The sequence below is a fragment of the Oncorhynchus masou genome, chromosome 28 (genome assembly GCF_036934945.1).
Source record: "Oncorhynchus masou masou isolate Uvic2021 chromosome 28, UVic_Omas_1.1, whole genome shotgun sequence".
Taxonomy (NCBI): Eukaryota; Metazoa; Chordata; class Actinopteri; order Salmoniformes; family Salmonidae; genus Oncorhynchus; species Oncorhynchus masou.
The window spans coordinates 14,246,342-14,264,654 of NC_088239.1; the positions used below are offsets into that span (position 1 = coordinate 14,246,342).

General features: G+C 41.5%; 1 protein-coding gene across 3 annotated transcripts in view; it reads right to left on the reverse strand.

Annotated features, from left to right (window-relative positions):
• Positions 1-7,136, reverse strand: part of LOC135517216 (SH3 domain-containing kinase-binding protein 1-like) — a 28,584-nt gene extending 21,448 nt beyond the window's left edge. For 2 of the 3 annotated variants that reach the window (XM_064941320.1, XM_064941318.1), the window contains exons 1-2: positions 6,856-7,136; positions 5,344-5,501 (exon numbers count right to left, since the gene is read on the reverse strand). In XM_064941320.1, coding sequence (XP_064797392.1) covers positions 5,344-5,501; positions 6,856-6,859 — 162 coding nt within the window. In that variant the 5' untranslated portion in view covers positions 6,860-7,136. The remainder of the gene's footprint in view (positions 1-5,343; positions 5,502-6,855) is intronic. The other variant, XM_064941319.1, reaches the window with a different exon arrangement.
• Between the last annotated feature and the right edge of the window lie 11,177 nt (positions 7,137-18,313).

The following is an 18,313-nucleotide window of genomic DNA, read 5'->3' on the forward strand; positions in this document are numbered from 1 at the left end:
GTAGAGGGGTGCTGTTTCACTCGCTTAGATGCTTTCTCCGGTGATGTAGTTTTAGCAGACAGGAAAAGGAAAAAGTGACAGGGCTCACTCTTACCCAAAGCTGTCCAGTATAAGTGCAATGCTGCTCTAGGGGTATAATGTGCAGACCTGTGTGTGGTGGAGGGGTGTGTGGCCAAGATATGGTATTCATTGTGTGAATTCTTTGCCCTTTGATGGTACATTTTTTTTATCAATTCCCCATTACATATGACTCACATAAGCCTAGTAAATGTACTGTTATGCTCTCATCATATGGTTACATACACTTCTATCAATGCATGTCTTAATTACAGTAATTCGCCGGTCTCATTCTCGGAGTGGAAACATTGTTTGCAGAGTTCACAACCTTCTAAACTTGTGAGAAACAAGTTTTGGTTTTGTCAATCTTGTCATTGCCTTTTGTTTGGAGCGCTCGGTGAGCAATGAGTATGTGTTCCCCTGTCCTGATAACGTTGAGGGAGCGAGTGCCCCTGAGCACGCATATAGAGTAGGCCTACCTGGCCTGCGGCATGCAAATACAGGATAATAATCACCAAGCCTCGGTGTGAAAGAGCAAAATATCATGATCTGATGACCCCATAAAGCCAGTGGAAATGTTATTTGAAAAAACAGCGGTCTGTCTAGAGCTCACTGGGTTGGAAACTCTGAGGGCCCAGAATAGGTTAGTTGATACAATGTTGCAGTTCACTAACAATAGCTCAAGTCAAGACAGATAGAAAGGGAGGCAGACAGGTGGAGAAGAGAGATGATTGTGATTGAAAGAAGCAGAATTTATCAGGTTATTTTCTACTGTTTTTATTTGTCAGCTTTACTTAGTTGAGATGGAAGTTACAGGCCTACTGCTGCATTGGCCTATAGGCTCGGAGTTCTATGAGCTCATTTCTTTAGCCGCCAATGGATCACAGTGTATCAATGTGTTCATATGGCAGAGGCTGCTGGTCTCACCTCAGTTCAATTTGAACTTTGACATTTTTATCATTTTATTTCAGATTTTTATGATTAACCACGTGACAATGACTGAGGAAATAAAATGTTATTATTGAAATTAAACTGTTCCACAAAAATGTGCATATAAAAGATGGGTAGAAATGGTAGGATAAACTGGAAGCTTCCCCAAACTTGAAACTCCCCAGCTGCCTATTCTCTTTACTAAAAGCTAAAGAGCACTCTGTAATGTTCACAATGACATATACTTTGAACTCGCGAAAAGTGGGAGATGTGGTCAAGAAAGTGGGAGATGTGGTCAAGAAACACTGGCATATTTTATCATCGGACCCAGCTTTGCCGGCTGAATTTAAACATCTACCATGTGTATAGGCGAGGTCGCAATTTACGCAATAAATTGGTTCATGCCAACTGCCAGCTGCAAAAAAAAAATGAGCCAGGCTCTTTTACACCCTCTACCAAATGGTAGCTATAAATGCAGAGGATGCACACAGTGCAACAACATGATGACGTGTGAATATTTCTCTGCCACCCACACACAGGAAAATAGTTCCAAATAAATTACATTATTACGTGTTCCACCACCCATGTTATTTACATTATTAAATGTCCATGTGGGCTCTGCTATGTGGGTAAAACCTCTCGTTCTCTCAAACAGAGAATTAGTGAACATAAAAGTTCAATCAGGAGAAACGACAGGGATTATCCATTCGCTGTACATTTTAATGACCTGAAGCAGGACATTTCCACCTTTAGATGTTGTGGCGTAGAGAAAGTTAAGATTTCAGACAGGGGAGGTGATATCAATAATACTCTGAGAAAAAAATAATGTTTGGGGATTTTCACCCTCCAGACTTTATTTCCTAAAGGACTTAATGATGAAACGTTATGTTGAACAGAATTTGAACAGGAGTTATGTCCCTATTTAAGATTACTCTGATGTTTTCCGTCGATGTACCCAACGATTAATGAAAACTTGCTATGTCCTCAGTGGTTTTACAGACGTGGTTGTTCTCATTGTGGTTTGCCACACTTTATTCTAATATATATGAAATGCATATGGTAGCACTTATTTGTTTTTCCTTTGCCTCCAACCCCCTTCGATGTGTGGAACGGATGTGGGTGGGGCCAGGTCTACATAAGGGTGCTAATTTTAAGATATTCACAAAAGCTCTGACGAAGGCCGTGAGGCCGATACTCAAGCTTATTAAAGACCAGTGATACTATCAAGAGCAGTGTGCGGTTTCCTTTTTCCTTCATCAGGTTATTGTCCTGCTGAAAGGTGAATTCATCTCCAAGTGCCTGGTAGAAAGCATACAACCAGATTTTCCTTTTCACTCTGTCAGTTAGGTTAGTATTCTGGAGTAATAAGTACAATGTTGTTGATCCATCCTCAGTTTTCTCCTATCACAGCCATTCAACACTGTAACTGTTTTAAAGTCACCATTGGCCTCATCTTCATATCCCTGACTGGTTTCCTTCCTCTCTGCAAACTGAGTTATGAAGGACGTCTGTATCTTTATAGTGACTGGGTGTATTGAGACACCATCCCAAGTGTCGTTAATAACTTCACCATGCTCAAACGGACATTCAATGTCTGCTTTTTTTTTGTTACACCCATCTACCAATAGGGGCCCTTCTTTGCATGTCATTGGAAATCCTCTCTGGTCTTTGTGGTCGAATCTGTGGTTGAAATGCACTGCTCTACTGGGGGACCTTACAGAAAGTTATTCCTCGGGACGCTCGGCATAATATGTATTATTCCTGGTGTTGAAACCTGAAAGATTCTCTGGAAAATATTCATCCCTAAAACTGACCACAAGGTGAGTGTAATCTGAGTCCACGAGGGGAGTGAACAAATACACATTTTATTCTGAAGAACAAGAGAATGATAACATGCATGACTCATGCACTCACAAACTGACCACAAGGTGAGTGTAATCTGAGTGAGCAGTGACATTCAACACAACAGTAGTTAAATAATGATTTTTAGGAGGAACAATTCAGCAGATGAATATCGTGTCTGTTCTATTCTAGATTGACTAGAAAGAAACACACAACAACACTGGGTTCATGTTTGCTTGTGTCATTTTTACTTCCTCTACTGTGAAAGGAAGTGGATGCTTCCCCCCGTACCACACAACCACACCACTGTTAGATACTGGTGTCAGTGTTTTTGCTGCAGCATCTGGTCTCCCATCCAGGACATTCAAAGAACAGGTTTGTGTTCTTTACAGATTCGCAGAACCAGTCATTAGGTTCATTAGGCTACACTGTAAAAAAAACATGAACCGTGACGTGTTTAAAACTTAAACGTTAGATATTTTGATTTGGCAATAGGTGTTCTCATACTAAACACAAGCCTTTAGAATGCAAGATTAAACATGAGTCAGCTTTTTCCAGTTAGTTTCCAACCAGTAGAATATTTCCTAAGTGTTCACATTTTAAACACTAGTGTTTACTTTCCCATAGTCCTGTTAAGAATGGATTTAGTCAATAGCAATGGATGTGACTTTCCATGCCTTCTATTCAGATCAGTGTTAGGAATGTCTGCCACATTTCCCTCTTCAGAAGGACCACAATGGAAATAAGCTGTTAAGATGTATTGTGTTATCCTTGATGATTTCCTTAAATTGTATGTGGAGGCTGGAGCTCCCTTATGCATGGATGTTACAGACTGTCAAATAAATTCAATCAAACCTACATTTCAGCACAACTGAACAAGACATTTGATTCAAGAAATGTTTCCATTCAATGCAGGTTGATTTTTTAGAATAGTTTGTTTTAATATCTATGTTTCCTCATGCACATTGATTGATTACTTGATTGTATACTATACAAAGATAAATAACTTCCATTTTTCTAAACTAATCCAATCTGTAAGGGGTTGGATTTATTACACCCGTTACTGAGATGTTGGTTCCAGTCAAGATGGTTAAGGTAGTATTGTTTGTTAAGTCCTTCACCACAGCAGTCATTCTGAGTGCAGGTTTGGGTGAAAAAAATATTTGCTTTAATATTTTATTTATTATATGTATTTTTTATAATACAAAATATCCACATACAAAACGACAACATGCAGATGCACACAAACATCCACGACATCACTCCTGCCAGGACCCAACTGCTTACACCCCTCATCTCCAGCGCCTGCATCACTCTCCGCCACATAGCATTAAACTGCACCATTTTGTTTCTCTCCATCGCCCACGCACTTGCAACCTTTAGATAGTAAAGCATTTAACCTTTGGTTGATTTCCAGTTTTCAAAAGCCGCAATATGTAACTTTTTTTTAGGCGGACCGACCAAATTCACATAGAAATGTGTGTTATAGATCTCAATGAAAGCAAGTCTAAGAAGAGGTAGATCTGTTCTATGTGCGCTATTTCTACACTTTCTGTTCTTAAGTTTAGTTTTTTTGCGTATTTTCACTTTCAGTTTTATACACCAGCTTCAAACAGCTGAAAATACAATAGTAATGGTTATGCAAATATATATTTGAGAGCGGTTTAGACAGTACAATGATTCTCTACGGTTTGTTTTGCCACATAAACTGAAATTAGAAGAACTTTTGGAATTCTAGCAATCAGGAAATGGTGGAGCGATTTCTGCATAGTGCAATCTTTAACTATATGTTTTCTTTCAAGATGATTGACGAGAAAAGTATCTCACTGCTCCCCCATATGCCATGTCTTAAGTGAGAAAATGAATTTTGGGGGGAAATTGTTGGATATACACCCTCTATCTGTATTCCAACAATATTTATGAATCACTTCACAAACCAGTGTAATGTGATTTGCAGGTCTGATGTGGCCCATGAGTCAAGATTTTCAGAACACATTATGGAGGACAACTAGGTCATAACTAAACGCCTCATGACATGTTTAATATGTGAATGGCCTTTAGTTATGGCCAAGTTAGAATATATTTTACTTTTTTTTTAAGTAACATGTTCACATATGGTCAATCAAGTTATTGAAATCAACAACAATGTGTCTCTCACCAACAAACACAGTCATCGGTGGGTCTTTCACATTCACTTGAAAGGCATGCTGGGAAATATGCAAACCGTGCTTTACACCATACACTGTTAAAACCTCACCCCCAGTGTTTAGTTTTTAAAACCTAAAACGCCTTGTGCTGAATACATATGTTAATGTGTTTAAAAAGTGTTACGGTGAATAAACATGTTGAGGTATTTACAATGTAAACACTGTGAAGCATTTTCATTGACATTCTAAATGCATTGACACATTTAGAAAATGCTACAGATCCTAAACACTTGGTTGTACAATGCTCTTAAAACACAATATGCGAACAACAACATTGATTTGAGCGTGTGTTGTAATTGTTACTCACTCTGACAAAGTTGTCTGGGAACAGCCCCCTCCGTCCGTCTATCTCTCCTTTCCACCACCCTCCGTCATCCTTGGTTACCTTAATGATGATGTCACCGACACGCAGACTCAACTCATCCTCCTGTTGGGCCTCATAGTCAAACTCTACCACCGCCTCCACTGGAAACACACAGAGACAGAGAGAAAGAGAGACAAGAGAGAAAAGACAAACAATTTATGACTAATGGCTAAAAGAACTTAAGCCTGGATCTTAATGTGAGAGATCTGTGCCGAAGTCATCAAGTTTTTGATTGACATTAATGCATCATTTAGTTCATGTTTAAAAAAAAAGTATGAATTGTAGTCATTTACTGCATTGATTGATAGGGTCTAGGAAGATAAGCATTTCACTGCCCCGCCATAACACCTGCTAAACCGTGTACGTGACCAATAAAATGTTATTTGATTTCCGCAATAGTTGAGTTGTGTTTGCATTCCAAGTCAGGAATGCGCCCAAAGAGAATACCTCAGTTTGTAAAAGGACACAAATAAACGGATCGCTGTCATAGTTGTGTGGGTGGTGGGGATGTAACTACGGGAATGGTGGAATGAGACGGAGGACTGCTATGACTCAATCCCCCTCCTCCTAGCTCCCACCCCCTAAAACAGCATCTCATTCTCTCCCTGTCTATCCTCATCTACCCTGTGCCTCTCTGTACTGAGAGAAAGAACAGAGGAACCATAGGAGTGTACCAACTATGCCTGCAGAAATAATACACTCCCAACTCAGTAGTAGAACACACACAATACTGATGAATATTCATATGTCAGCTGGCCACCAATAACAATCCCCATGGAGATGCTGCTGAGGTGTCTGGTTACCATGAGGACCAGGACTCCAACTGATGGTGCCAGGTGGTGTCTGTGTGTATCTGTGAATGAGTATATTATTGGTCACAACTAGGGGGGTGGTTTATACAGCCACTACAGGAATAGAATGAAGAGAGGAGAAGAAGAGAGGATTGAAATAACAGAGGGGGAAGAGAGGGGACATCTGGCCTCTGTCTGTATTACAGTGAAGATCATGAAGCTGTTTTCTCTTCCGGTCCTTCCCCTCCTCTCTCCCCCCACTTCTCCCTGGGGTTTACCTGGAGGAATCTATACTACCTATTAGTAACTCTACAACGAAACCCATTTAAACTCAGGCTATATTCGCGCAACAACGGGGAGAGGAAGAGCGAGATAGGGGAAGAGAGAGGACGGAGAATAAAAATGTAAACGTGTCAACATCTGTCGCACATCAATGTCTTCTTACTGTCTGCTGTACTCGCAACACACACGCAAGTTCCCCGCCTATGTATCGCGTTATGGTCATCAGGACACGCAGCTAACGAAAACATAGTTTAGACTACATTCAGCATCTGTACTGTAAAGTATCCAGGTGTGTCCAGTTGTGTTTAGGTTTTCTACTGTTACAACTATAAATTGACGCATCACAAAGGTTAAAAAAAAAAATCATCTTGTCTCAACTCACCCATCTGTTCCCGTGACGCTCAGCTACTGCTGCAGGGACTACCGTGTTAAACGGGAAAGGCAGGAATCCTGGTTATTCCGTGGACCAAGTACAAGCCCCAGCCGCCCGCACGAAAACTCCGTTATGACAGCGCTGCAGCCGGAGGGACGTGAGATGGAACCATATTCCTTCCGCTTTATCCCCTTATCACACCACACACCAGTCAAGATAGCGGAAAACCACTGATGTACAGAAAGAACTGCGCGCTCGCTTTCTCTTTGCCCTGAGCTGCATACCACGTCAGTAAAAAATATCGCGAGAAATCACGAATCTTCCCCCAAAAGATTGGGTGCGTTCCAGATACACAAACGATATATTTTTTTACAGGCCTATACAGTGGCGATCCGCCATTCGGGGCAGGTTGGACAGAGGCTTGCTTCGGTCCTTTAGTAGGGTAGACATCCAAAATGTCAGGCCTTTGGGTCCTATCATAGAGTTATATTAAAAGTGCTCTTCCAAGAAGGCTCAAGGTCATTGGCCACAGAAATGACGTCAAGTCACGTTATATGTAGCTTTGATTGGACTGATCATGTCAACATATTACTTTCACAATCTCAGCTAGCAGTCATCATCGTGAATCAAATCTACTGGCAAATCCTTCTTAATCCTTGTCAAATTAAGAGAAATAATGAAGAGAAATATAGATGAAATTTATCAGTGCTCATCAGCCATTGAACATAAACATTACGCAACAAGTTGGAAATCGCAAATTCAACAAAATTGTTTTGAAGGAATCGGTGACAGTGGATAATCGCAAGCATTGCAACTGGGAAGTCAGACTGGGAAAATATGTTTTGAACGGTCATCCAACTCAGAATTGTAAATCTTATTTTTTTTTTAAATGACAAAATTTGCCAAAGCTGGAATGCCGCGCAGAACAAAGTCAGTCCAAAAATGTCTTATATGCTGCTGCATAAATTATGTAATATGCCAGGAAAATATGGTCAGCCATAACAGCTATGTGTTTTTTTAAAGGCAGTAAACGAAGCTGAATGAATTGTTTCGCTGCCAGACAAGACTCCGCTGATCGCCTGGTGTAGCGGTGGTAAAGATTCACTCCATTCTGCTGGCAAGAGAGCTCTGCTGTTGGGACAGCTTTATGTAGGCCCTAAACGTTTGTGGGCACCGCTTGTCGCCGTTATAGTGCAATTCATGTATTGTTTAGTGTTGTGTAGTGGCTTTGCTGGCATGCATCTAAAAAAAAAAAGGGGAGTTTACCCCCACCAAGATTTACATACTAAAATCGCCACTGGGCCAATAATATTAATGTGGATTATCCGATGATAAACGTCCTCCGGTCATTGAAAATAAAGACTGGATAATCTGCGCAGGTTTGAACAGAACTTGGTGGCGTTCCATGCTGCCTACATTGCAGACATGTTGAGCAGATTATCACATAGTTCCTCGTATGTAGAGACCTTATATACATTTGATCTGTATCCGATCTCTGCAAATGTGGACGTTGTGTTTGACATGGCATATTGATGTATTTACACTGAACAAAAATATAAATGCAACAATTTCTAAGATTTTACTCAGTTCATATAAGGAAATCACACAATTGAAATAAATTAATTAGGCCCTAATCTATGGATTTCACACGACTGGGAATACAGATATGCATCTAATGGTCACAGATACCAACAAAAAACAAACGGGCATGGATCAGAAAACCAGTCAGTATCTGTAAGTTGCCTCATGCAGCATGATATCTACTTTGCATAGAGTTGACCAGGCTGTTGATTGTGGCCTGTGGAATGTTGTCCAACTCCTCTTCAATGGATGTGCTTACTTGTTGGATATTGGAAAACTCTGTCGCACACATTGGTCCAGAGCATCCCAAACATGCTCAGTGGATGACATGTCTGGTGAGTATGCAGGCCATGAAAGAACTGGGACATTTTCAGCTACCAGCAATTGTGTACAGATCCTTACGTCATGGGGCTGTGCATTATCATGCTGAAACATGATGTGATGGTGGCGGATTAATGGCCCGACAATGGGCCTCAGGATCTCGTCACGATACTTCTGTGCATTCAAATTGCCATCGATAAAATTAAAATTGTGTTCATTGTCTGTAGCTTATGCCTGCCCATACCATAACTCCCTCCCCCTCCACCAAGGGAAACTCTGTTCACAACATTGGCATCAACAAACTGCTCGCCCACACAACGTCATACACGCTGTCTGCCATATGCCCGGTCCAGTTGAAACCGAGAATCATCCATGAAGAGTACACTTCTCCAGCATGCCAGTGGCCATTGAAGGTGAGCATTTGCCCAATGAAGTCAGTTATGACGCCAAACTGCAGTCAATTCAAGACCCTGGTGAGGACGACGAGCACACAGATGAACTTCCCTGAGAAATTATTTGGTTATGCAAACCCACAGTTTCATCAGCTTTCCTTATGGCTGGTCTCAGATGATCCTGCAGGTGAAGCCGCATGTGGAGGTCCTGGGCTGGCGTGGTTGCACGTGGCCTGCGGTTGTGAGGATGGTTGGACATACTGCCAAATTTTCTAAAATTATGTTGGCGGTGACTTAAGGTAGAGGAATGAACATTCAATTATCTGGCAGCAGCTCTGATGGACATTCCTGCAGTCAGCATGCCATCCTGTGGTGTTCTGCATTAGCATCGAATAGTCCCCGCGATATGCAACTTTTCAGGGAAGTCAGGAACCAATATACTCAGTCAGTTAGGAAAGCAAAGGCTAGCTTTTACAAACAGAAATTTGCATCCTGTAGCACTAATTCCAAAAAGTTTTGGGACACTGTAAGGTCCATGTAGAATAAGAGCACTTCCTCCTGCCCACTGCACTGAGGATAGGAAACATTGTCACCACCGATAAATCTACGATAATTGATCATTTCAATAAGCATTTTTCTACGGCTGGCCATGCTTTCCTCCTGGCTACCCCTACCCTGGCCAACATCTCAGCACCCCCTGTAGCAACTTGCCCAAGCCCCCCCCCTCCGCTTCTGCTTCACCCAAATCCAGACTGCTGATGTTCTGAAAGAGCTAAAAAATCTTGATCCCTACAAATCAGCCAGGCTAGACAATCTGGACCCTCTCTTTCTAAAGTTATCAGCCAAAACGGTTGCAACCCCTATTACTAGCCTGTTCAAACTCTCTTTCATACCTTAAGGGAACATTGACATTTTCTGTATGGTTAGTGAGAAAGTCCATATTGCAAATGTACCGTCCCTTACTAGACGTCCGAAAACATTTGTAAAATTCGGGACGGCGTCGGGCCGAGCGGCAGGGCCAGACCTACCGGGAAGTCATCAAATTAACTTTGTCGGACATTCGGTTTTCGTTTTATAAAATAATCAAATTTTGGTCATTTTTTCCGCTATTCCGGAAAATCCCACAAGAGGGTATAAGCAATCATACTGCAATTTGACAAAACATCACGAATCACGATGGGGCCTTATCTCGAAAACTGAAAATATTTCAAAGCCGAAACTTGGTGAGCATAGGTTTGGCATAATGGGCAGTTGGCCCCGAACAAGATGGCGTCTAGGCCTCAACGGTTTTTGAGTTATGGCCATTTTTCTGGGATTAAAGGTCCAAAAGGAAAATAGAGAAATTATTTTTTCACTTTACGTCAAAGTCAAGGAGCCTCCGGTGTCAATAAAAAAAAATCAACCATTTATCTATCGTCAATTAAGATAAATCGTACAATGACAGATTGGTGATGTTCAAATATAGGTGTTTTTTTTTTCAACAGTTACAGATCCAGTTGCAGGGTGTTCATACAAATATTTTTAAAGTGTGCTGTGGAGCTCTGCGAGATTTCTGTGATTTTCTATGATTTTCTGAAATAACACATACTCACTAAACCCTCCGTAAATAACTCAGTTCTTAACGTAAAGACTTAAAACTCAGGATTCTGTAAAGGCACACCCCAATCAGGATATGGGTTTATTTATAGCTTCCTGTGCCAACAGGAAGTGCCTTAAATGGTGTCATAGTGGCTGTTTCCAAGGGTTAAAAATGTCAGATCTTTTCAAAACTTCATATGTGTGATTAGGCAACCCCCATGAACTGTAAAATCAGTCATTTCTCCCAACAGATGTCAAAGAAAAGCTCTCACACACACACACAGCAAGGATGGAGTGACAAAGCGTGGTGCTTAAAGACACAGAGAGCAGGCAATGGCATAAACGTAATCCCAAGGCCGTGCCGAGTTCAATGAGATATCCCGCTTGACCGTAGCTCGCTCGGTCTAAGCACAGCGACCATGAGAAAAGTAGACCCAAAATGAAGCCTGCACCACAACGTCATTTGATTTTGGGTGACAGCGGCGGAACCGTTAGGTTTAGAAGGACAATTCAAACAAAGGAATGTTCCTAAGGTCCTCCCGATCTGTGCAAGCCTAACCTTGACCGTTTGGCATTAACCCTTCACAGTTAAAAGAAGGTGTTTACATCAAACAGTTTGCATTGACTTCTCTCCCCATAGGAATACATTTGCCTGCTCCTCTAAATTCAACCTGAGGCCTATGTGGGTTATGAATGCCTTATGAACCTGTCTTTGATGACAGTCAATCAGGACACTATGAGGTCTACCTGTGTCGATTCTAAGCTTTCTGGACCAACCGGAAGTGCTTAAAAATCACCCAAAAGGTATTTGGATGTACATCACCAGCAAAGGTGAAAATGACTCTGCATTCAACCCTGTGTAGATAAGTCAATTCTCAACTTAAAGACTTAAAACTCAGGATTCTGTAAGTGTCTATGTCAATCAAGACATGTGTTTACTTATAGCTTCCTGTGCCAACCGGAAGTGCCTTTAATTGGGTCACACTGTCTGTTTTGAAGGGTTAGAAAAGTCACATCTCTCCAAAACTTCATATGTGTGACTAAGTAACCCTCCTGAACTGTAAATCAGTCATTTCTCCCAGCAGATGTCAAAGAAAAGCTCTCTCACACACACACAGCAAGGATGGAGTAAAAAAGTGAGGTGCCTAAAGACACAGAGAGCGGGCAATGGCATAAACATAATCCCTAGGCCGTGCCGAGTTCAATGAGATATCCCGCTTGACCGTAGCTCGCTCGGTCTGAGAGCAGCGAGCATTAGAAAAGTAGGCCCAAAATGAAGCCTGCACCACAACGTCATTTGATTTTGGGTGACAGCGGCGGAACCGTTAGGTTTAGAAAGACAATTCAACCACAGGAATGTTCCTAAGGTCCTTCCGATCCGTGCAAGCCTAAGTTTGACCGTGTGGCATTAACCCTTAACAGTAAAACAGGGTTTTTGATCTCATAGAATACAATGATATCTCTCCTCATAGGAATACATTGCCTGCTCCCCTAAATTCAACCTGGAGCTTATATGGGTTATGAATGCCTTATGAACCTGTCTTCGGTACCAGTCCATCAGGCCACTATAAGGTCTACCTGTGTCGATTCTAAGCTTCCTGGACCAACCGGAAGTGGTTAAAATCGCCCTAAACGTGTATACCCATACCCTGCCTGCAGTTTGATAGACATAGTGCATTCAACCCTGTGTAAATCAATCAGTTTTTATGGTAAAGACATAAAACTCAGGATTCTGTAATATAATACCACCAATGAGGATGTGTGTTGAGTTATAGCTTCCTGTGCCAACCGGAAGTGCCATAATTGGTGTCTCATGGGCTGTTTCGAGGGGTTAAAAAAAATCAGATCTTTCCAAAACTTCATATATGTGATTAGGCAACCCCCATGAACTGTAAATCAGTCATTTTTCCCATAAAATTTCAAAGGAAAACTAAATCACACACACACAGCTTGGAAGGAGGGACCCATTGGGGTGTGTAGAGACATACACTCTCTGCATTAGTTAACCTTGTTGGAACTTTTAAAGAACCGTCAGACCTAGAGTTCCGAAACTTTAGAATCCTGTTCTAGACCTCAGGTTGATAGTGCGTGGTGAGTTACGTCGCTCTAGAAGGTTCTCGGACCGAGAAACAGCCTCGTACATTTGCAATGACTTCAATTCATTTGGACCATTACGAAAATGGCGACATTTAGAAATGTCCCAGAGTCACAAGGCTAGGTGCATTGTGACCGTCTCGGCCCATAGAAACAGAACCCAACGTTTCTGTCCGATAGCTCATTCAAGGACCCCGTAGCAAGTAATTGAAAAAAGTGGATTTTCAGCACCAATTAGGGTTTTACTCGGACACCAAATTACCTATCGAGCCGAAACTTGGGTTTCGGGGTCGCCTCAGCTAGGCCTACACATAACACAAGAAAAGGACCCGCAGCTAGAACGTAACTACGTGTTTTATGTTTTTTTATGGTTTGAACCGAAGGCGTTGTGAATTTTGGGCCAGCTCTGAAGTATGTGATACTTGGCTACTAAACGAGTTGGGAAAAGTGGGTTTGGTGTCAGTTTGTATCCGTTTGGTGTCAGAATGATATCAAATTGACTGATGGACGGTGACTTGCTGGTGACTCTTGTCCATTTGCAATATGTTTAAACAGTGAGGTACCATCACCAAAAGTGACATTCTGAAATCAACCCTAACGAGCGATGGAGAGGTACCAGAATCACTGCCCAGCCATCCCGAGTTCATCGGGCCAGTCAATTTGGCATTCCTGCACGATTTTTATAGCATGACAAATTCGTGACGGTGAATGCCCAGTTAACCATATTGCAAATGCACAGTGACTTTGCAAGAGTGAGAAAACATAAACAAATGGACATTCTGAAATCAAACCTAACGAGCGATGGAGAGGTACCAGAATCACTGCCCAGCCATCCCGAGTTCATCGGGCCAGTCAATTTGGCATTCCTGCACAATTTTTATAGCATGAAAAATTCGTGATGGTGAATGCCCAGTTAACCATATTGCAAATGCACAGTGACTTTGCAAGAGTGAGAAAACATAAACAAATGGACATTCTGAAATCAACCCTAATGAGTGATGGAGAGGTACCAGAATCACTGCCCAGCCATCCCGAGTTCATCGGGCCAGTCAATTTTGCATTCCTGCACGATTTTTAAAGCATGACAAATTCGTGATGGTGAATGCCCATTGAACCATATTGCAAATGCACAGTGACTTTGCAAAAGTGAGAAAACATAAACAAATGGACTTGATGAAATCAACACCACAAGTGATGGAAAGGAACAACAATCACTGCCCGGCCATCCCGAGTTCATCAGGCCAGTCAATTTTGCATTTCTGCAGGATTTTTGAGCATGTCAAATTTCTTATGACATTTGGCCCCCACAAAACATATGCCTTATGCACAAGTAAAAATTAAAAAAAAAAATTATGATAATAAAATATGACGAAAGTATGTTGATACAGTTCTTATATGTGTGTAATTGACATAAAATACGAAAGAATTTCGAAAAACGGTCCAGAAAGCACTTTTTAAGGGTGTGTTTAGTTTTTTATAATATTTAGCTATTTTTGACTTTTGACTTCCTATGAAATCATATTCCAAATGGAGAAAACATATGCCTAATGCACAAGTTAAAAAAATAAAAAAAATAATGATAATAAAATATGACTAAAGTATGTTGATACAGTTCTTATACGTGTGTAATTGACACAAAATTCGAAAGAATTTTTTTGAAAAAAATTCGGTCCAGAAAGCACTTTTTTAGGGGTGTGTGAAGTTTATGAAATTTTGCAATTTTTGACTTTTGACTTCCTATGAAATCATATTGCAAATGGACAAAACATTTGTGCCTTATGCGCAAGTAATAAAAAAAAATTATGATAATAAAATTGGACAAAAGTATATTCATACAGTTCTTACACATGTGTAATTGACAAAAAAAAAGCGATCGAAAAACGGTCCAGAAAGTACTTTTTTAAGGGGTGATAAGTTTTTGACAAAAAATTCATTTTTTCAAAATTTGGCTTTTGGATGTTGACTTGGGGTCCATTTCCTATATGAAAAACCATGGTGGAGCGCACACGCCACCTGTTGGATCTTTGAAGTGTTACAACTGGCAATTGCCATATGGCATTTGCAAAACATTTTGCATGAATCAACGCCGATTTGGGTGGTATTGTCCATGGTTTGTACTATGCCAATGTTTTCCCATTCATTTTTGTCCATTTCAGGGGGGTATTCCCTTACATATCATCTGAGATCCCCAAAGATTGGAAAGCTGCTGCGGTCATCCCCCTCTTCAAAGGGGTAGACACTCTAGACCCAAACTGTTATAGACCTATATCCATCCTGCCCTGCCTTTCTAAAATCTTCGAAAAGGGAAATTAACAAACAGATCACCGACCATTTCGAATCCCACCGTACCTTCTCCACTATGCAATCATGTTTCGGAGCTGGTCATGGGTGCACCTCAGCCATGCTCAAGGTCCTAAACGATATCATAACCGCCATTGATAAAATACAGTATTGTGCAGCATCGACCTGGCCAAGGCTTTCGACTCTGTCAATCACAGCAATCTTATCGGCAGACTCAATAGCTTTGGCTTCTCAAATGACTGCCTCGCCTGGTTCACCGACAACTTCTCAGATATAATTCAGTGTGTCAAACCAGAGGGCCTGTTGCTCAGACTCCTGGCAGTCTCTATGGGGGTGCCACAGGGTTCAATTCTCGGGCTGACTCTTTTCTCTGTATATATCAATGATGTCGCTCTTGCTGCTGGTGATTCTCTGATCCACCTCTACGCAGATGATACCATTCTGTTTACTTCTGGCCCTTCTTTGGACACTGTGCTAACAAACCTCCAAACAAGCTTCAATGCAAGCTTTTTTGCACCTGTAAGTAAGCATTTCAACGTTGTATTCGGCGCACATGTCAAATAAACTTTGATTTGATTTGCTATACCACACTCCTCCCGAGGCCTCCAACTGCTTTTAAATGCAAGTAAACCTATGTGCATGCTTTTCAACCGATTGCTGCCTGTACCCTCCCGCCCGACTAGCATCACTACTCTGAACGGTTCTGACTTAGAATATTTGGACAACTACAAATACCTAGGTGTCTGGTTAGACTGTAAACTCTCCTTCCAGACCCACATTAAGCATCTCCAATGCAAAATTAATTCTAGAGTCAGCTTCCAATTTCGCAACAAAGCCTCCTTCACTCATGCTGCCAAACATACCCTCATAAAACGGACTATCCTACCGATCCTTGACTTCGGTGATGTCATTTAGAAAATAGCCTCCAACACTCTACTCAGTAAATTTGATGCAGTCTTTCACAGTGCCATCCATTTTGTTACTAAAGCCCCATATACTACCCACTACTGCGACCTGTATGCTCTCGTTGGCTGGCACTCACTACATATTCGTTTCCAAAACCACTGGCTCCAGGTCATCTATAAGTCTTTGCTAGGTAATGCCCCAACAAATCTCAGCTCACTGGTCACCATAACAACACCCACCCGTAGCATGCGCTCCAGCAGGTTTATTTCACTGGTCATCCCCAAAGCCAACACAAGCCTTTCCTTCCAGTTCTCTGCTGCCAATGACTAGAACGAATTGCAACAATCACTGAAGCTGGAGTCTTAAATCTTTAAGCATCAGTTGTTAGAGCAGCTTACCGATCACTGTACCTGTACACAGTCATTCTGTAAATACCCAATCCAATTACCCCCTCCCCATATTATTACTTACCCTCTTGCTCTTTTGCACCCCAGTATCTCTACTTGCACATCATAATCTGCACATCCATCACTCCAGTGTTAATGCTAAATTGTAATTATTTTGTCTCTATGACCTATTTATTGCCTACCTTCCTGCTCTTCTACATTTGCACACACTGTACATTGACTTTTTCTATTGTGTTATTGACCCAACGTTTGTTTATGTGTAACTCTGTGTTGTTTGATTTTGTCGCACTGCTATGCTTTATCTTGGCCAGGTCGAGGTTGTAAATGAGAACTTGTTCTCAACTGGCCTACCTGGATAAATAAGGCGAAATAAAATAAATACAAAATTGCACATTCTCTCTAAACTTGAGACATCTGTGGCATTGTGTTGTGTGACCAAACTGCACCTTTTAGAGTGGCCTTTTATTGTCCCCAGCACCAGGTGCACCTGTATAATAATTATGCAGTTTAATCAGTTTCTTGATAAACCACACCTGTCAGGTGGATGGATTTTCTTGGCAAAGGAGAAATGCTCACTAACAGGGATGTTCAATGTATAAACCCAAATGAGAGGTTTTTAAGCTACCAGCTGCCATATTTGTACTCCTCAAAAGGAGCAGTCCTCCATAGGAACAGATGGAATTTTACAGTATTTCAATTAAATGTCTCAAGGACAAATTTACATTTATGTATTGTCCTCTGCTGCCCTCCTCTGGTTGCAGCTCTCTCTCTAATTCTCTCTCTCTCAATTCAATTGAAATTAAAGGGCTTTATTGGCATGGGAAACATATGTTAACTGTGCCAAAGCAAGTGAACTAGATAATAAACAAAAGTGAAATAAACAACAAAAATGAACATGAAATCAAATCAAATTGTATTAGTCACATACCCATGGTTAGCGAATGTTATTGCGAGTGTAGCGAAATGCTTATGCTTCTAGTTCCGACAGTGTAGCAATATCTAACAAGTAATCTAACAATTACACAACAACTACCTACTAGCATTGACAGAGTGGCATAGCCAAGATGCAATAGATGGTATAAAATACATTATATACATATGAGATGAGTAAACATCATTATTAAAGTGGCATTAATAAAGTGACTAGTGATCCATTTCTTAGAGTGGCCAATGATTTCAAGTCTATATGTAGGCAGCAGCCTCTCTGCGTTAGTGATGGCTGATGGCCTTGAGATAGAAGCTATTTTTCAGTCTCTCTCTGTCCCAGCTTTGATGCACCTGTACTGACCTCGCCTTCTGGATGGTAGCGGGGTGAACAGGCAGCGGCTCAGGTGGTTGTTGTCCTTGATGATCATTTTGTCCTTCCTGTGACATCGGGTGCTGTAGGTGTCCTGGAGGGCAGGTAGTTTTCCCCCGGTGATGCGTTGTGCAGACCGCACCACCCTCTGGAGAGCCCTGCGGTTGTGGGCGGTGCAGTTGCCATACCAGGCAGTGATACAGCCCGACAGGATGCTCTCAATTGTGCATATGTAAAAGTTTGTGAGGGTTTCAGGTGACAAGTCAAATTTCTTCAGCTTCCTGAGGTTGAAGAGGTGCTGTTGCACCTTCTTCACCACACTGTCTGTGTGGGTGGACGATTTCAGTTTGTCCATGATGTGTATGCCGAGGAACTTAAAACTTTCTACCTTCTCCATTGCTGTCCTGTCAATGTGGATAAGGTGGTGCTCCCTCTGCTGTTTCCTGAAGTCCACGATAATCTCCTTTGTTTTGTTGACATTGAGTGAGAGGTTGTTTTCCTGACACCACGAGTGCCCTCACCTCCTCCCAAGAGGCTGTCTCGTTGTTGTTGGTAATCAAGCATACTACTGTTGTGTCGTCTGCAAACTT